Genomic DNA, 20,873 nt, shown 5'->3' on the forward strand with positions numbered 1-20,873 from the left:
AGAACGGGCAATGTGATTTTATTTTATCTACTTTCCATTATCTTTGATGGACTTTACAGCAGTAACAAAATCACAGTTGATCTTGGCACATGACTCCACGACTTTCACACTCTGTTGCCCCATCCCTAAGCAGATGATACATAAAAACATGCTATATTATCTCAGAGGCTGAAATTCTGAAAGTCACTAAGAACTAATGCTTCTATGGAATTACTATATTTTAAAAAGAAGCTCAGCATTGCTGTAGGACGCACCTTAAAGATCAACCTCAGCAACCCCTTCTGTTCAAACTCTACTCACAAGCAAGCTGTGCAGCACTCACCTTATTTAAAGACTGACAGACAAAGAGCTTGAGCAGGGTAAACCTCATAGTGTTAATAATAAATTTAATATTGACAAACTCTGACATGAGAAATTAGCATATCAGCAGACTAGCTAGTTAGAGTTAATAGTGTGTGCTCAATTAAACTTTAAAAACTTTAGCTGGGCTCAGTGTCATGCCTATAATCCCAGCTACTTGGGAGGCTGAGGCAGGAGGATCACTTGAGCCCAGGAGTTTGAGGCCAGCCTGGGCAACATAGTGAGACCTTGTCTCTAAAAAAATAAAAAACAAAAACAAATTTAAAAAAATTATGAAAAGTCAACAGCTAGTACTTATCAGTTAGGCATATTACTTTACAGAGGAATATCTTTTCCAAATCATGCAAATTATACAATGTTACTGGGATTCTGTATGTCAGAAACTAGCCTTTCATAGGGTACGCAGTGACAGGCAACAGATGCAGGACCCCCAGCCACTGCCTCCCCAGGGCCCAGCACATGCCTGGCTCAGAAGAGGCACTCGATGAGCATTTATACAATGTATAAATGAATTAATCCATGAAAGACTGAAAATGAGGGTGCTCGAAGGATATGAAAATTATAGAGAACACTTGTTTATTTGAAGAGCAGAGAATCTGGGAGCCCTATTACCTTTGCATTTTCTGTAACACAATTTTATGTGTGTCTGTGTATGTGTTCTCTTTCTTATTTTCCAGGCTCCTCACACACTACACTATTCACTCCTTATTTTTGACTTGCCTTTTCTTTACTTTTCTATACTTTTGTCATTTTGCTGTCCAATTATGTTATTTAAGCAAGCACACCACCCTATGCACCCTCCAGAATAATTCTTGGTTATGACAGCAATAAAATACAAGGAAGCTTACTTACAAAACAAAATCTTCATTTGGAAATCACTACACAGGGGGAGAGCTTGGTCACTTGGTACAAAGTTACCATTACAGAGGAGAAGTAGGTACTGGTGCTCTAGTGCAGTTAGGTGATTATGGTTAACAATAAGGTAGTGTATATTACAAAGTAGATAGAAAAGAGGCTTTTGAATGGTCTCACCACAAAGAAGTGACAAATGCATGAGGTGATGAGTATGCTAACTACCCTGATTTGATTATTATATAACATATATGTATCAAAATGTCAAATTGTGCCCCATAAATATGTACAATTACAATTTGTCATTTAAAAAAAAAATCACTAGGGAAGCGAGGGGCTAAAGCTCAGGGCTGGGTTGAGGGTGATTCCTGAAGGCCGGGTGAACAGTGCAGATGAGCAAGGCCTCAGAGTTTGCCCCTCTGTGATTCCTGGGGAAATCAGCTCATCCAGGAGTTCTTTGCTGAAGAACAACCACATCTTTGTGGTGCAAAATGATGTTAATCATGGCCTTGAACCCTTTTTCCTGGTCAGTGCAGACTTTGATCTGATCCTGTTCACATGGATATCTTCCATCCCCAATTAAAGTTATCTTTCTTGGACACTTTTTAACCATAGAAACTTCATTAAAATCTCCTGTGGATCTTTGCCAAGGAAACTCAGCTGACGGGTCAAACAGAAACCCAGCTGGACTCCAACCCATGAAAAGGGCCTGGTGAATCACAGTGTCTTCATGGGATTTCTTCCTTCCCAGTGGGGTGAGATGCTTTGATATATCTGAAAACCTACACTTCCAAGGAGAAGGCAGATCAGCCTTTCTCTTCCCGTTATCACTTAGTATCTTAGCAATTAGAAAATGTATGGACTTTGAACATGAAGGGTTAAACAGACTTTAACTGATAAGGGAGAATTCTTCCTGCAAACTCCTTGGAGACACTTGTAATTAATTTGATCTTCTTCAGTCATTAACTCAGACTCATAGTGAGTCGTCTGCACACTGCTCTATTAATTCACTGGAGATCACTTCCTGGGATTCATTTAGTTAAGCAGCACTGTTGGATTACATTTTAAAACCCTTAAAACTGGTTGTAATTGATGTCTGTTTATAGAAGCTTACTTTAATGGAGTCAAAGCGAGATAGAAATCTCTCCTGCCAGCCTGAGATGCTGCCTTCCAGCATAAAGACCAGCTCTGGGACTACCAAATTGGAGAAAAAAAACACTGCCGATTAAGATAAATTATTAATTTTGATAATAGATTCTAAAATGTGGAGTCTTTCAATGGTAACAATAAGGATAACTTATTTGAAACCTTATGACCCTTTTGAAATACACATGCATACATGTGAAAATCCATGCACTTTATTTTCAGATGGACTGAACATAAGGAATGTTAAATTTTATGAAGATAAGCATTGGGTCTGAGATTTTGAGAAGCTCTGGTTTCCTCCCTGAAGGAAGTCAGGGTGGAAGAATAGTAATACCCTGTTTAGACTTCCCGAAAGGCAGTCTGGCTCCCAAAGCTCAGGACAGGCAGGATTGGCTGTGGGGGTAGTTACGAGCCAGGGGCATGGCTCAGCAGTCTAAGCACCCTGATCCCAGGTTTGGGCAGGTCCCAAAGGCCTGGATTTCCTATGCCACATATTCAGAACCAGAGGGGCCCAGCATTTTTACTAGAGTGTGTGTTGGGGGGTAGGTAGGGAAGGTGTCTTTATTTTTTCTATAAAACAGCAAATCAAGAACTGCCTGAGGTATACATTCTGACCTTTTCTGTTCATTTCACCAGGCAGGCTTTTCTCTGCCTGGCCAAACTTTACCTTTCCTTCAAAGTTCAGCTTAAGACCTAACAATCCCCTCTAATAATCTTTCTCTGACCACGCCTGACAATAAGAGCAAATACTTTTTTGTTGTATAGACATCTGCAGTTTTCCCAATCAATTTTGGATACCTTCTTGGATTTATTCTTTAGAGTAATTCTTTGTGGCATGTAGGGAGTATACATATTAGCCATCTACACACACACCTGTGCATGTGTGTGTGTGTATATATACACATATATACATGCACATTTATGTGTATATATACACATATGCATATACGTATATATTCTGAACACCTGTATTATTTATTGAATGGGCTGTTTATTCACTCATATTTATTGAATACTAAGCACGAGGCAGGCACTAAACTAGGAACTAGGGTTACAGGATTACACCAGAGGAGGCGGCCTCAGCCAGGTAGGTAAACAACTGATGACCTCACGGGTCAGTCTCCCACATATGGCCAGGACTGGCAGAACCCCAGAGATGTACACAGTTTAGACAAAGCTGGGGCCCTCATTACATCCAAAACAATGCGCTCAGGAAATAATCTTGGGGCCCACAAGCCCACTTCTGCAGTCAGTTAGGTTTTCTCAAGTCTTCATTACAACACAGGGAACGAATTTTCTCACCAGGCAAGTTGCTCAGCCGGGGCCGGCTGGATGGCTGGGTGTCCAAGTGCCTCTGATCTTACTTCCTTGCTCCCTGATTTCTTTAACAACTGACATCAATAGAACACTTACACCGTGCCCCGTCTTATTCTAGGAACTTTATGGACACTAGATCACACGACGCTCGCAGCAGCTGCGGCGGATGAATTGCCCCAGCGGCCCAGGCCGGAAGTGGGGCAGCTAGAACCGGAAGTCAGCGCCGAGACGCACGCTCTCCTCCGCCACAGAGTGGGCGGGACTTCACATTTGATCTTTCTCAGAGGCCTTGGGAGTGTGGAGAAGTAACCTCCCATCCTCAGTCCTTCCTGCCACGGGGGAGAAAATCAGCAAATGGGCACCAGACGTCAGACTGAAGAGTTGGGGGAACGGAGGGAATGCAGGACGAGAAGCGGCCCTGTGCGTACCTTTTATTTCACCCACGTTTATTGAGGACCTAAGTCAATAGTGCCAGGCGCAGGTCCCGGTCCTGGAGGTGCAACAGTGAAGTCCCTGCGCCCATGGAGCCTACATGTGGGGTTGGTCCGTGGTGACGGGGAGTGAGAGAGAACAGACAATAAAACGATATTCCGTATTCTGTCAGGTTGTAATACAAGTGATTAGAAATAAGAAGTAGGGGCGGGTGACAGAGTGTGTGTGTGTGTATGTGCGTGTGCGTGTGTGATTGTACGCATATCTTGTAGGTTTCGCAACTCAAAGGTCAATATAAATTATATCAGAATTTCCTCTTTTGACATGTTCTGTTTTTCTTTGTTCAGTATACTGTATCCAAGGTATAGCCACATTATAAAAGCATGTGTGTCTTAATTAAACAAATACATAATCCTCTGATCTTTGCAGATCTGCTTAAGTTCAAACCAAAGGTACAGCTTAGGGACTAAATTCCGAATAAGATGCTAAAGAAAAAAACCCTAATTACTATAGAAGGTGTGATTTAAACTTTTAAAAATATTGATACACTATCTGTGATGAGATGAAATACCAAAAGGAAGAACACCAAAACATTATAAGAAGGTAACTCTGAGTTATACAATTCTGGGTGATTTCAAAACACATTTTTTATTTTAATAATACTGAAAAGAGAAAAAAATTAAACAATATTTTCCATAATTTTATGACAAACTAGGGGTGATTCTAGTTTTCTTTTTAATACTTTTCTGAATTTTTTAAATTTTACAACTGTGCATGTATATTTTTATAATAATAAAAGGCACACAAAAGAGGTTTCTAAAAATATGGCCTGAATTTCTGGGGACAGCATGTGGTTTCACAACAAGAGGAAACAAATTGCCACAATCATCTTTAACGTGATCTTATATCAGATGAACAGAACATGGTACCTTAGGAAACCCGTAGAAACTTGTCTGTTTTCAGTCAAATAAAAGTGAGGGGAAATGGTGATTTTCTGAGCAATAGCACTCTTGTTGTCAGAAAAGAAGGGAAAGGGAGTTGGGTACAATTCACAGAAAATGCAGTGGGTAATTTTGTTAAGTATATGTTATAGGTTCCAATGCATTTTATGTTTAAAAAAAAGTCCAATTCTATGATTCATGTAGGTTGGAAAAAAAACAAACTACAACTGTACTATAAATAAAAAATGCATACCACAAGACTTTAAAGAAGTTTAGGTTCTGATATAATTCTACACATTTTGGGGATGATAACGTTAAAACTTTCCCAGTTTTAAAATTCAAAAAATGCAGAAAAGTATTAAAAAGAAAACTAGAATCACCCTTAGTTTGTCATAAGATTATGGAAAATATTGATTGGTATATTGTTATACATTTATTAAATATTTAAAATAACAGTCATTTATAAAAAGAAGGAGCACAAAATTGGTCTACATAGCCGTATAGCAGATATTGGATGTTTGGCATTCATTTGCAGAATGAAGAGTTGAACAGAGATCCAATGTGGATTCTGTCAATGGAGTTTTGCTAATATCAGGCACACTGAGGAAAAGAAAATGGATCTAAAATTGAGGGTCAGTATCCCCAGCCACTGTGACTATAGGCACAAGCACATTGCAGCAGTCCAGAGCCATTGATTCCTGTTTGGTAAGGCTATCCTTTCCCCAAATTGGACTGTTCACAGTTGGGTCTCATTCTCTGGGCATTCCACTGAGGCCTCAAAACAACCCTGTTCTCCTAATAAAAATAGAAATCTTATAAGCCACTGTTTTCAGTTGAATTATATAATATACAAAGCTTATATTTGGCTATAAACTAGTTGAAGGTGAAAGATTTTGAACCTTTACAGATCTCCCCAAACGGGCACCACTGCATGAATTTTTTTTTTAAATTCCAGACTCCTTTTTCAGTGTTATTCCACCACTCTGCATTGCTTCCTGAAGCAGCCAACTCCAAAAACAATCTCAAGCTCTCCCTCACAGCTTAATTCCCAGAAGGCCTAAAATCAAGAGAAGAGCAGATATGAAATGTGTTTTAGATTTACTGGCTCATTTCTTTTACATCTACTCTGACTTCTTAAAGGACTAGTGAATTTTCTGGTTAAGCCAATCTGCATAAATATAACAAAAATAAAAACTCATTTACCTGAACAATATAGTAAGAAACAGATCACAGAACCACAGAGATGAAAAGGGCCTTAGGAGTTACTAGTTCCATTTCGTCATTTCTCCTTTGAGAAATGACACGTGGTGTAGTGTGGGCAGGTCCAAGTTCACATCCCGCCTCTGCCACTTACCAGCGGTGTGGTCTTGAGCAAGGTGCTTGAATATTCTGTGCCTTGGTTTTCTCATCTGTAAATTGTCCCTACCTGCGGAGATTTGGGGCGTTTCAGTGAGAAAAATTGAAGTAAATTGATGAGAACAATGCCTTATAAGAGTGGGAACCAGAAAAGCTGATTCCTCAAGACAGCCAGGAATGGAAAGTCAGTTTCAAGCAAATAGAGAAATACAGATGATGGCTTGGGTACGTCCTAAAAGATAATCACTGGAATCACACGCTTAAATAAAGTGACCTAAGGGACGAACAGAGAAGATGTGAGGGAGGAATTAGAATTCTTGGAGAAAGCTGAGCATGGGGAAAAGAGCTAGGGAAGCAAGAAGAGCTTTCCGGTAGAACACATTCCTGACGGCCTGGCCCAGCCCTGGCTGGTTGTGGAGTTTGTGGTCACAGAACCCCTTTGCCTAAGTTAGTCTCCATGGCAGGTTTTACTGTTGGCTGAAGAGAAGCAGGAGACAGATTTGTGGTGAGTGTGTGTGTGTGTGGTATGTGTGTAGTGTGTATGTAGTATGTATGTGGTAGCTGTGATGGGTGGTGTGCGTGTATGTGTATTCAGTGCATGTGGTGTGTGTGATGTGATATATGTGTGTTGTATATGTATGTATCTGGTATGTGTGGTATGTATGGGGGGGTGTGTGTGTAGTGTATGTGGTGTCTGAGTGTGATACGTGTGTGGTGTGGTGTCTGTGGTGTATATGTATGTGTGGTATACGTGGTGTATATGTGGTATGGATATGTGTGTGTGGTATGTCGTGTCTGTGTATGTGGTTTGTGTGTGTGGTGAGTGTGGTGTGTATGATGTGTGTGCTGTGTGTATGTACAAGTATGCATGCATACGCAAGGCTCCTGGCCCCACCAGGAGGTCCCTCGTCCCCAGGCCTGAGGCTGCAGTTGTGCCCACAAGCTGGGCATCCGGGTATCTGGGCTCTGCAGAGTTCACCGTGAAGCTGAGAGCTGGGGCAAGCGCACGTGCTGCCAGGAACGGTACACAGACTTCCCTGTGGAGGCTGTTGGGAAGTCAAAAAAGACCAGCAGAGGGATAGAATCTGGAGCAGTCCCATGAAGGCTTTAAGACAGAAAGTTTGAGGTAGGGGGGAGGAGGAAAGGGGTGTATGCTTCCATAGCGTGTGTGATGCACATCACCGGGGGATTGGACACATTGGGGGGAGGGAGGGGAGCAGGGGCAATATTTGTAACCCTAACAATATTTGTACCTCCATAATATGATGAAATAAATAAATATAAAAAAAAGACAGAAAGTTTGAGAGCATATACAAGTATACAAGTATTCTTATATATGGCAGGAAAATGCCAGAAACTCCATGTGCAGTGAAGGGGCTGGAGCGGGTGAGAAGAAATGGTGAGATTAAAAAAAGGCTTCATGCAGGGAAACAGGGAACACACATGGAGAGCTAAGTCAGAGCTTGGATGGGCTTTTCCATATCCCACAAGCCTGCACTCAAGGACTAGGAATGTGCAGGCCCAGACTCCCTGTGTGTCCCTGTGCTGCCTGGTCATCGCTGGACTAGGAGAGCAGCACTGCCCTTGGAAAGTCCTAGAGGAAGAAGTTGGCTCCAAGAGCTCAGGGCTGGTGCGTTGCTGTCCTGGCTGCACACAGCTGGACCATTCCCTGCCCTGTGCTCTCTGCTCGCCTCTTGCCTTCTGAACCCCACACTTGTTGGAGTATTCTGTCATCTTCCTACTCTGGCCCAGCAGTCTACTTTGTTTTGCATCTCTCCTGAAGGGCAAGTTGTGGTTTGTGAATATTTTTGCAGGATGGTCTATTTCAAGGGCTGGGAAACTTCTCAACACAAAGTCAGGCTAAAGAACTTACCCAGGATTACATCTGAATAAATAGTTGGCTTAAAGGGCTGTCCACTATTTTATTTTATTTTATTTTATTTTATTTTTTCACTATAGGACAACACTGAGTTGGAAAACAAAAGTCAGCTGCTGCTGAAGTCCACAGACTGTATTGTTACAAAGGCAGAACTGAGTTTTTATCAATCTGTAGTCTCTAAATGTCTTTGTTTAATGTGGCTTCTAGATACTCATCCAACTTTTGATAGAGTGATTACCAGGTAATGCTATCAAATAACAATCATGATTAAACAAGTTACATGAGCCCTCAGGCCCTGAAGCAATTTCTGTGAAGAATGAGTTTGTCCTTCAAATGGCATAATAAGAAAAAAATTAGGTGCAGTTCACCCAGAACGGTATGTTATACTGGGAGAAGTGTAATATGTTTACCCATTCCGAACAGTTACAAATGGCCTGCAATTAGCTTCCCTTCTTTTCAGCTTGCTTCCTTTTCCATTTCCTTTTGCATTCTTTGTCACTTGAAATGAGCAAGGTGGTTTATAGCTGCCACTGTGATCTTCTGCCCACCTCGACCACTTCTCAACGTCACAAATCCTGCTGTCACACCCCACCCCCTTCCTCTTTTTTTTTGTAACATGTAGAGCATGTTTGTGTATCCTTGTACGCAAAGCAGCCAGAAAATAATTTATAACTATTGGTGATTTTTATACCTGAGATGTCAAAAAAACTGTTAAACATATTAGAAAAAAATTAGCAACCAACAATTGTGTTATTACACTACAGATTGTCCTGGAAGGGTCGCTGTGGAATGAAGCAACCAGGAAGAAGATGAGTTGATTAATTTATGATATACAGGGTCTAGGCATAAGATTCTTAAAACATGACACTTGTGGCTCAGACCAGCTACCAATGAGGACAAGAGAATATGAAGCACAATGTAAAACCAATATGTAAAAATGCCCGGATAAAACCCAAAGCTCCAGAACACACTTATTGTTAATATTTCTATTTTTCTCATCTATACCTAGTAAATGTTCTCGAAAAGTAAAAGGTAGATCTGCTGCCTTCACATCTCTCAGAGTACAGTAAAGTGCTGTTGCCTCTGGGTATGTTTTTCTATTTTGGGAGACAAATAAATGAAAAAATAAAAATATGTAACTATTGTTCCTGTTGTGAGTTATACTCATAACCAAGTCATCTACATGGTGTCATCTGAAAGTTAATTCCTTTACCCAAGGATATGAAAGCTAAGAATTTGTGATGTAATTGTTTATGTTCAGCCTCAATTTATATTACATTTCTTCTCCCTAGCAAATCTGGCATCAATAGGAAATTGGGGGAAACAGTGATAAACCTAACAATTTAGTTTCAAAACTAAGGATGTAAAAAGTATTAAGCACTGATACTTTCTTTTAAGAATTTGTTGTTGCCGTTGCATAAAAGTTATATATATCTGAAAGCTATGATATACATGAGAAGATACATGGAAAAAAACATAATAAGTGTAGAGGTGCAATGAATGTGTAAATTTCCACTGTGTACACTCTGCCTCTTAGGCACACAGAACTTCACTAAGGTGGATTTTCTCATTGGAATTTGTGATGCTATATGTGATTTTTGTTCAAATGCATAAATATTATCTTCTTATTTTAGGTGTTTCAGGCTTGGGGTTGCAGTTTAAGATTCCATTCCAGGCGTCCACAAACTACGGCCCGCGGGCCACATGCGGGTGCTTTTGCCCGTTTGTTTTTTTACTTCAAAATAAGATATGTGCAGTGTGCATAGGAATTTGTTCATAGTTTTTTTAAAACTATAGTCTGGCCCTCCAACAGTCTGAGGGACAGTGAACTGGCCCCCTGTTTTAAAAGTTTGAGGACCCCTGCTCTATTCTAATCCTATTTCTCTCACCTTCTTAGTTTTGCTCTTTATTTCCAAGCAGGCATTTTCCCAAAGCCAGTGAGGTACATATGGAGCATGAGGTTGTGCCTTTCCCACCACCCAGAGCTGGTCTGTGGGTGCATAACAGTGTGAAGATACAACATGTGCAGCCTAAAGGAGGTTGATTATGGATTTTCTTACTGGCTAACACATAATGATTTCAGATGGGCAACAGAAAAAGAAAAACAAATATGAGTAGGAATTTAAAATTTCACTGTGTCAGGAAGATGTTTTTTCCCCTTCAGAAATGGAAAATTCTATCTAAGGCATCTTACATAATTTGAAATTCTAACCAGGCTTTACAATGGCTAAATAATATCTAGGTTTTTCAGAACTTATGTTACTCCTGACTCTAGTACATTTCCCCCAAAGTATTAGGAAGTATGTCAGTCACAATATCAGAAAGTGAAAAGTCTCAGAGTGTCCACTTTTTCCTTCTGTTAGGTATCCTTGGTCCTTTAGTATTTGGCCCTTTAGTATTTATTCTGTCTCGCCAAATATAAATATATGTGGCTGCTGAGCTTGGTGTGGCTTGGGGAAATTAATAGTTGTGACAAACCCTCATTTTGAGAGGGCTGATGGGCTGGTAAACTTTCAGGTGAAATGTTCCTTATAATAATAGACTTCCATGAGGTGTATTGGTTTGCTATTTGCTGCTGTAACAAATTACCAGAAATTTACTACCATAGAAAACAAACATTTGTTATCTTATATTTCTAGAGGTCAAAAGTCCAAAATGGGTTTTACTGGGCTGAAATCAAGCATCATCTTGGCTGTGTTCCTTCCTGGAGCCTCTAAGGCAGAATGCTTTGCCTCACTTTTTCCAGCTCTTACAGGCTGCCCACATTCCCTGGCACATGGCCCTCCCTCCAGCGGCAAAACTAGCAAAGGCTGGTCCAGTCTTTCTGCACCGCATCATGTTGACCTGCTTCTGTCATCAGATCTCCTTCTTTAACTCTGACTCATTTTCTGTCTCCCTGTTCCGCTTTTATGGACCCTTGTGATTACATTATATCCACCCAATAATCCTGGATGATCTCCCTACTTCAAAGTGAGCAGATTAGCAGCCTTAATTCCATATGCAACCTTAGCTTCCCTTTGCCATGTAACATATTCAGAGGTTCCAGAGATTAGGATATGGACATCTTTGGAGGGGGACATTAATTCTTCCTACCACATGGAGAGAGAGTTTAATGTGGGATACATTCTACAGTGACCTTCCTGACTCACCTCTTTCCACTTAAAGAATTAGTACTGTCTCTCTTTTTTTCCATCAGCCCTATGGTGTTCTCTCTTGGAGGTTTCAGTACCCAGGTCCTCCTTTGCTCGTCCACCTTTGAGCATGTTGTTCTTTTACTCCATCCTCCTTATGCTAACTATTTGTTGAAGGGCTACTTTGTGCAAGGCCATGTGCTCTATGAAGCAAAAGTAGATGTCTACAAATAACAACGCAAGAGTGATGAACACTATGAAAAAGCAAAATAACAGGGTCGAGAAGAACAGAACAGTACATCAGATGATTTCAATGTGAAACAAAGAAACATCAATGGGAGATCCAAGGAACCTGGCTGGGAAGGGCAGAAGCCATTCTTAAACTTGTAGTTGTCTCAAATCAACCAATCCACTGGTGAGTGTCCATTGAGGCCGTATTCTACACTCTTGGTTGATTTTTAATTTTGTCCAGGTGTGGAGCAATCCATTCATTCAGCAAACTTGTACGAGGCCTGTGCTAGAAGCTGGCAAAGCACATGATATCGTTGTTTCCCCTGGAGGAGCTCACAGCTGGAAATTTGGGAAGGTAGGGCTGCTTTTAAAGGGGATGGAGGACACCCAGCCCCCAACACACACATACTCTTTCTTAAATGAAGCCCATCTGGAACCTCCCAGAAGGCTCTCAGTTTTGGACAGACAGCCTTAAGTTAGATAGGTTGTGATGACTTATTTGGCTATTGGTTAATCTGAACCAGACATTTAGCTGATTTAATTTTTAAATAACTTGAGTTAGAGCCTTCAGACTTTCCAAAGTAGTTTACATTCTGCTCCATTTCCCAAAGTATCAAGACCACAGTCATTTATTATTAAATTCCCCAAACATTTATTGACCATCAAATATGTGTCAGATTCTTCACTTGACATCAGACACACAAAGATTAAAAAGGCATACTTCTTTGTCCTCAACTGTAACACGAAGAATAAAATGTTTTCTTTCCATGAGGCACATGTAATAATTTAGTGGAGCATATTCTCATCTACTCTGCAAAGCTATCCTTTTATAATTTAGCTTTTCCTGTTTAGATCTCTTAATACTTTAATGGGTATGAACTTTCTGATTTTCTATATATTATTCTCAATTAAAATAATTTTATCAACAATAAATGTTTATCATTAAGTAAGAAGGCCACTTGTATTTCAATTTAAATAAACCACACTAGTTTTTAAAAGTTGTGTAATTTCTTTAAAGTGAACGTCTCATTATTTTTAGGAGTGTTTCTAACTCTTCCATTTGTGTGCCCAGTTATTAAACAAAGGATATATTCACACTCTCACAGTTGTCTAGACATCTTATAACCCTACCAAATTGTTTACATTCTCTGTAGATTAATCTGTATAGTTGCTGTTGGGCTGCAAAATGACCTGGAAGAGTTGGGTGGAATTACAACAAGATTTTGAAACACTCTGCGTTGAGAGTTTGTGCAGCTGCTGAGGCCCTGAACCAGGGCCACTGTCTTCATGAAGCCTGGCTGAATCCCAGCTCACACGAATTCTCTCCTCGAAGGTATGTGTGACATTGCTCAAATGGATGAGCAGGGCAGATCACATTTCTCTCGGAAATTTGAAATTAGGATCGGAGAGACCTGTAGCAATGGACACCGAAGCTGAAGTCAGAGCCAGAAAGCAGATAGAAGATGGTCAACATGACTGTGGAAGCCAAAAGTATAGAAGGGTAGAAGAAGTTATCAAAAATAGGGGTCCTACGGTTTGACGAGGGAGAGGAAGGGGCAGATGCATGGAGAGAGGCAGAGATGCTGTGATAAAGAACGTGTGGCCCACTGGGAGTGTGACATGGGTTCCTCGATTGTTCTGCAGTGTCTTCCTTAGACTCTCAGAGATCCTCCTTAATGTTTATAATGGACGTCCTCTTACTCAAAGCAGCTTAAATGGGCCTCTGCTTCTCACACTAGAAGAGTCAGACTAGCATGGAATCAGGGTGGACCCGTTCTATAAACCTCAATTCTCCCATTTCCCGTTTGGTAATGCAAGAGCTGTCCTCTTTTCTGAAAGAATGGTAGCTTGATGGCGACCAGGCTTTTGGAAATGATTAAGCAAGAAGCACATTTTGTTGTCACTGGCTTCCAAATTATGCAGTCTTCCATTTTTCACACAAATATTTGTAGAACCTTACTATATGGAAGAGTGTGTGCTGAGGGTCACAAATCCAGAGAGAATAAGCCAGTGTCTGCCCTGAAGCTGTCCAGCCTCTGAGGAGGGTTTGGGGGGATGTCACAGAGTAGGGAAATTGTGACATGAGGCAGCATGTGCAATGGCAGGAGGAAGCATAGATCTAAGCACACTTCCCTTGCACTGATTTTCCAATGACCCTAAAGTGTGTCCTGACTTTCAGGTGGGCTCATGGCAACCCCTTGTAGTTTATTGACAAGTATTTACAGTACACATCCTAGGCAAGATAAAATTTAATGAATGAAGGGAGATGAACCCAGATGTAAAGAGGCAGAATGTTGATAATGAGTAAACTCTAAGAGAAAAAAAATAATGGTTTGGTTGTCATACACGGAAACAAAGAGTTAAGTAATTTCATCAGAAGCTTCGAAGAGAAAGAAATAGAAGTTTCTCGGCAGTGCCCCATTTTCAGGGGTTGCTCCAGGCATCTCTGTGTCTCCTTTCCTCCCCCCACCCTGTGTCCCCTCCTCTACCAGATCCACCACTTTACGTGACACTGGGGTCCCCGGCTTCTCGATATTGTGACCTACATTACATGTTTCTCATTTAGGTGACGGGCAGTAGTGATCGGCTCTTGTTCTGGGTTTGGTAGCAATTCTGTAATTTCATTCCCTCATTAGAAGCTAGCTGTGTGTTTATTTATTAAAGCTGCACACTGCCCAAAGGCAATGTACAAAAAATATAGAAATACCAAAATTAAATAAAGGCTATTATTGGTGTTATTTTATAAAGCTTGTCTATCACAAGCCACTGTGTGCATTTATAGGATAGAAGCTCTGTTAACCAGGTGCTCCCCGGCACCTCAATCAGCAGACTCTGTGCTACCCTGTTCCTGCCCCTGTCGGTACACACGTCCTCAGCTGGGGCTGAGGCTCTTGCATGAGGCAAAGAAGGCTGTAGATACATCTAGACTCTTGCATCTTCTAGGAAATTCTCTAGCCTCCAAACCACCCCTGCAAGTAGTTCCCTGGAGCTGTTCTGCTGAGCTCCAACACCCTGGAGCAGCACCTCAGGGACTGAAGGGATATTTCTGTCTCCCTTCTAGATGGTTTCTTTCCTCTATATTGGATGAGGAAACAGAGAGAGCAATGGATGCCACCCTTCTGCATGGGATGTTCATGGAATGCCTACTGTGGGCAGTTTCTCAGGAGCTGGGAAGGCAGCAGAAACCACATATAGTCAGTGCCCTGCTGGAGCTTCTATTCCATGGGGGGGGCAGTGCAGAAAATGGACAAATATTCAGGAAATACATGGTCTATCATGTGGTATTATGAGCTATGGTTAAAAATAAAGCAGGTAAGAAGGCATAAGGTGTGCTGGTGGGGTGGGGGTGCTAATTTCTACACAGTGGCATGAAAGGTCCCACTGATAAGATGCCATGAGCAGACCTTTGGGGGAGTAAGCAAATAAACCATGTGGACATCTGAGGGAAAAGCATTCCAAGGGAAAGAACAGCAAGCACAAAGGCTCTGAGCACATGCGAATAACAGCCAGAAACCATACAGTTCTCCAAACACAAGTGTCCAACCTCTGCAAAAAGGAAGCTCATTTACAGCTTGATATAAGGAATACATTCATGGGAGAGAAAGCTGTGTGAACCTGAAACATGTTTCGGGTTAATGTTTTTTATTTCATAGTGGCAAAGACATCTTTATTTCAAGCTGTCAGTTGGGTTTTTTTTTGGTTTTTTTTTTTTTCAGATTTTTTTCCAGGGCTGCTCAGAATTGTGTGTGTGTGTGTGTGTGTGTGTGTGTGTGTGTGTGTGTGTGTGTGTGTTTCTGGTGACCATGGAGAGGCTGTAAAAATTATGGATCTAAACTATGCAACTTGTCTATAGGATTATTCCAACCTCCTCAGGGTCCTCTGGCTCCATCAGAGCTGCATCCACGTTCAGATTGAGGAACAGCTGAAGGAAGCGCATTGGCATATTTTCCCATTGATAAGGAACCCTCCTGGAGCTCAAGGGACGCTGGCTGTCAACTCCTTTAGTGTCCTTTCCCATGATGTGCTGATCTCTCCACAGAGACTCGAGGAGAGTGAGAGGAATGACAAGGCCAGCCATGCGCTCGGAAGGCTGCAGAGCTGGCCCTCACATTTCAGACAGGCCTGAGCAGACAGGATCACGTTTTAGACACAGGGATGGATTCAGGGCAACAGGCACTGGCATGAACCACTGAAGATTCTACACTAGCTCTTTCACGTCTTTGAGTCTCTTTGTTTTTCTCTCTTGATTATAATCAAAGTTCAGGGTGGGGATGGTAAGGGTGGTGAAAGAAGGAAAAAGAAAGAAGAGAAGAAGGAACTCTCCCCACAACACCCCTCTGTTGGGGCGAGGGGTCTGGAGAGTGGATTCTGCTTTACTGAGTGCACAATCGTAGGGCACATCCTAGGGCCGGTGTCTTGGTGTGCCTTCTCCCAGGGTCCTGGAGTTGAGATTGCATTTACTAAACAAGGAGTGGAATCTCAGGAGTGGGGCTCAGCTGGGCTGGGGAGCTATCTTCTTATTTTTATTTCTTTTTACTTCACATTAAATACTCATGCATCCTTATTCTGCCCAATTGGTATTTGAGCCTATTTTAATGGGAGGAGGTGAGCAAATGAAGCATTAAAAAGAACGTTTAGTGTATTTTCTCCAGATTTTCAGTTTCCTATAAAAAGTAAGCAAACCAGGTCTTCCTCCTCCACACTCGAGCCTGTAGACTAAGCTCTTCTCCAAGCTTAGGCTCACAAAGGTCGTTTTGTTCATTCTCTTTGGCCAAAACTCATTTCAAAGAACATTGCTCTCACTATAATAACTTTGGCTTTAAGTAGATATATCTCCTGTGATGCCATCAACTGGAGATAAAAAGGATAATTTTCAAAACTTTTCCCAAACAATAAGCAGCACCAATGAAGTTGATCACAAAAACCAAACAAACAAACAAACAAAAAATAGGCAGCCCCCTCTGGAAATGGGAAACATTAAAAAAATTTTAAATGATAGAATCCATTTCTGGGCAATGGAGAAATTCCAGATGAACGCAGGACCACGGTTCTTTAAAAATAAACCAAATCATGTTTAGATTTACATAAACTAATGGTTTATACTCTTAATTAGATGCTGTAGAAGTTTGAAGTGTTTAATTCTGGGTTTAGCACCTCTCTTCCTTCAGGTTAGCAAGCTTCGAGGCGAAGGTTATTGTTGTTATTCCAAATGGTTACAGAAAGGGAAAAAGTGAATGCATTTGCAGTTATTCATTACAGCAAGGTCCTGCCTGGCACCATGATTTTTACTTAAAAGAAAATGCTGTTCTCCTTCTGGTTAACTCTATCTGGCCAACGGAGATTTGTTCTTTTATAGGTAATTCCCATCCTGCCCCCCCTCCACCCGCCCCAGGCCAATTCAATTTAATCTTGAGAATTCTTCATATCCTAATATAAATTAATTACACGAAATGGCCAAAGTTAATGGGACTGAGCAGAGTGGCTGTGCTGGAGCAATTCCGCCACCTGGGATTAAGGGGAGATCTGACCCGTGGGGGTAGGATTATACGCCCTTCTCTCGTTTCCACGGGCAAAATCTCGTAACAGAATGATTGCACTTCAAACAGAACATTTTCAATCATAAAGAGATGAGATAAAGAACTATTAATGAATACGGAGATCTCAAACAGGGCCAAAGTAGGTTAAATGGAATGTGGCTATTAAGGAGGGTTGGTTTTTCTTGTACCTGTGTATCAATGAGCCACATCTTTAGATAAGGCTTTCTCAGCGGGATACCAGATCTTATCAAATGTTGTTACACACTATTTAGTCTCTGCGGGGCCGGGGACACAAAAGAAATGACATCGACAACAGAACCCAACAAAACAACATGGAGAAAACCAGAGGGCGGTGCAGGGAGAGGGCTGGGGCGGCTGCTCAGCCATCAGCACAGTGACTCTTTCTCATAAAGCCGAGTTTTACCTGGGGTGGGTGCAGCCGACGAGACGTGTGTGAATGTGTGTGTGCATGTGTGTGTTGGGGGCGTGCTCTGAAAAGGAGACGTGAAAATACGGGAGAGAGGTAGAAAATAAAATTGCACGCGGGCTCCCAAGATGGAGCTGATATTTGTTTTCCCCGGCACTGCCGAGGCGGCCCTCTCCCGATCCAGCTTTTGTCCTTCAGAGACGCGAGAGCCCACGCTTTAATGCCTGCAGGTTGACCATGCATTGTTATTATACAGTCTTCATGTTCACATCATGTGTCATCTGACCAAAGGAGAGTCTACAAAGTGAAAGGCTCATGCAAAATTTATGCTTATATGGCTGTTTCAGTCAGTGGAAAAATCAATACTGCAGGCTTGATGCACAGAAATGACTGAGCACTCTCTGACTGACACTAAAAGCACCTGGAGATTGAGAGCTGCATTTGCTGTTCAAGGAATCGAGTATATTAGAACTCTTATAATAGTCTGCTCACCTTATATTAGCCTTTCCGCGGGATTATTTTTTGATAACAATTATGATTGTGGGGTTTAAGGCAATTACACTATTACAAAGAAAAAGCTGCTTTTTATGTCCTGTGAAGCTGTCATATATTTCACAGTGCAACTGCCTTCCAATTATTTTGCTACAATGCACTTTGGAAGCAAAATGTCCTAACTGATATATATTAGTCCTTTATGTTTTATAAATAAAAATCAAAGCCATAATGTAATCATTCAAAAGGAGCTTCTCAGTTTCCCCAGACATGATTTGAGAAAGAGCAGAAATGCGGTGGGTGCCGTATGTTTTGCAAGACACGCGTTATAGCATCTGTGGTTCCAGGGGAAAAACGCACACTCTGGGGGTGCTGCAGAGGAGGGGAGAAAGCGGGTCCTAACCCAGGTTTAAAATGCTAATAGCCCCTGTTAAGTGGAGGTTTAGGGAGGCTTACCAGTTGGCATTTAATGATGAAGCAAAAAAAAAAAAAAAAAAAAACAGTCCTTGAAATTAATTCAGTCGGAAAGGAATGCAAAGACGTTGTGGCAGCACATTAAGTAGTCAGGAACAACACGGATAAGACTTCTTCTTATTCTTCAAACCCTGTTGCAATGAAGATTTTACAGCTACACTGGGGCCCAGATGTCAGAGGAGTGGGTGGGTGGGATGTGGGGACGGGCATGGGAAACAAATCCACCCCAGGTAAAAAAGAAAATTCATGGGCTAAAATGAGTCATTGTCATAGGGATCTGGAGGCCTGAGAAACTAAACTGTGGCCTGAGAAAGCTCCTTGGGGGTGAGCCATGAAAAAACTTGTTTATGTGCTTGTCCCGGGCAGGGGTGTGTGCGGTGGGGGAGGTGGGAAATGCTATTTTGTCTGACTCTGAAAACCACTGAGCAAGATGGGCAAAGTCAGCTCAGCGGGATAGGAGACCTCCAGGGCTGTGGCTAATAAAGCTAACCTGTCTCTACCACCCATGTGATATGCAACTGCACCGGGCCAACTAAGGCGAGTGAGTTCGGGCTCTAAATTAATGGTACCAGGTTGCTTTATGTTTGCATTTGATACTAAACAACAGAATTGCCCCAAACTGCCGGAAATGCATACAATGGTTATTCTGATAGTAAGGATTTAAATGTGGATATGGCACATACTGTGGGTATATTGTACTAAAATTACCCATCAAAAATTTTTATCCGTGCATGCATTGAGAGGGGCCTTTAGGGATGAGAAAATCAGTGCAGAAAGGCCTTCCGTGATGACTGGGCTGCATGTCACAGTGGAGACGCACAGACCTCTGGCCACTCTGGCCAACCCTCGGCACGCTGGAGTGCTGAGATGGCTGAGGACGGGAAAGGCAATGAGAGCAGCAAGGACAACCTTCCACTCTCTGGGCTTTCCTGAGCACGTCTCACCATTCTGAAATACCTTTCTATTACCTCCCTGGTAAGGGTTCTTTCTTAAGTGTTTTGTTTTGTTTTAATTGGGAAGATACCATTTTCCACAACTTTCCCTTTGTCGATGCTTAGTTTAAAAGTGAGCACCCCACTGGCCAGAAATACTATTTTAATCCCATATCCTGTTACACATCTTTCTGGTACTTGAAATGTCAACAATGTCTCTTAGTAAGTCAATATGTCCACTTCTCCCAGAGTGGTAATGTCACTGTGCTTTTTTCCCTTGAAAAGAAAACAGTTACTAGGAGGTCTACCAAAATCAACGCACTAAATCTTGTCTTTAATATTGGGTGTGTTTTGAGGCTTCCACATGGGATACATACTAAGGAATTAAATGTATCTTATAATTTCTTAGGGAAAAGATTCATCCCAGATTGTCAGGGAAGACCTAGCCTCTACCCAGAAATAGCAGTGGAAAATAAAAAGATTCTAGAGATGCTTAGAAGACAGCAGAAACTTCCAGACTCTGACAGGGATCCCGCCTACTAGCTGCTCGTTATAGGTGACCATTAACTTAAAAGTCTCTGACATCTTGGTTTTTGTTGAAGTAAGTGCTAGCTTTGGGAAGTGTGTGGTTTCTGGGATTCCTTCGTGGTCTCTTATGAGAGTGAGTATGATCATTAAATAGGTATTTATGAGTGCTGGGTATATCAATGAATAGGCTGATGTATCAGGGACTACATTAGACTTGAGCCTCTCTGAGCCTCCATTTCTTCATCTGTAGAGAGGAAATAATGCCCCCCAACCAACAATGGTTGTCAATGAACACATTAACTGCCATGTGAGTTGTATTTAACTCACGCTAATTTTGAGCCCGAGGTCTTGTGAAGCATATGCAACTCACCCATCTCTTTACCTTGGGAGCCTTGAGAACTACTTTTCAAGTTGCATATAAATCATGCACAGAAAACACTAAAAAATAAAAAAAATTTCATTAAATTAGAAGGAATTGTTTTGTTTTCAAAGTTTTTATTCTATTTTCATAATAAAACATTGCAGCCCCAAGGAAAAAAAATTTTTTTCTAGTGTGGCAGTCACTGTGTTAAATGGTAATATTCTACGACAAGGCACCTAACATAGAGTTTGGACCACGAGGAGTATTGAAAACTTGTTTGTTCTTCACTTTGTTCCTCAATTGGAGTGATTACAAGCTAAAAAAAAAAAAAGCTATCCTGGATTTAGGTGAGCTGGAATGTGTCTCAAATCTGAGCAAAGAGAAGACTTTCTCTCTCTCTCTCTCTCTTTTTGGCTATAAACATCTATGGAACAAGTTATTAAGGAAACAGAGTGAGAAAAATTGTCTCGATTCATG

The 20,873-nt window shown here is 41.5% G+C and overlaps 1 protein-coding gene across 1 annotated transcript in view; it reads right to left on the bottom strand.

Annotated features, from left to right (window-relative positions):
* POU6F2 (POU class 6 homeobox 2) overlaps positions 1-15,723 on the bottom strand; it is a 194,447-nt gene extending 178,724 nt beyond the window's left edge. The window contains exon 1 of the mRNA XM_076006212.1: positions 15,511-15,723. Within this exon, the coding sequence (XP_075862327.1) occupies positions 15,511-15,723 (213 nt within the window). The remainder of the gene's footprint in view (positions 1-15,510) is intronic.
* Positions 15,724-20,873: the final 5,150 nt, after the last annotated feature.

The sequence above is a fragment of the Microcebus murinus genome, chromosome 9, assembly GCF_040939455.1.
Source record: "Microcebus murinus isolate Inina chromosome 9, M.murinus_Inina_mat1.0, whole genome shotgun sequence".
Classification (NCBI taxonomy): domain Eukaryota; kingdom Metazoa; phylum Chordata; class Mammalia; order Primates; family Cheirogaleidae; genus Microcebus; species Microcebus murinus.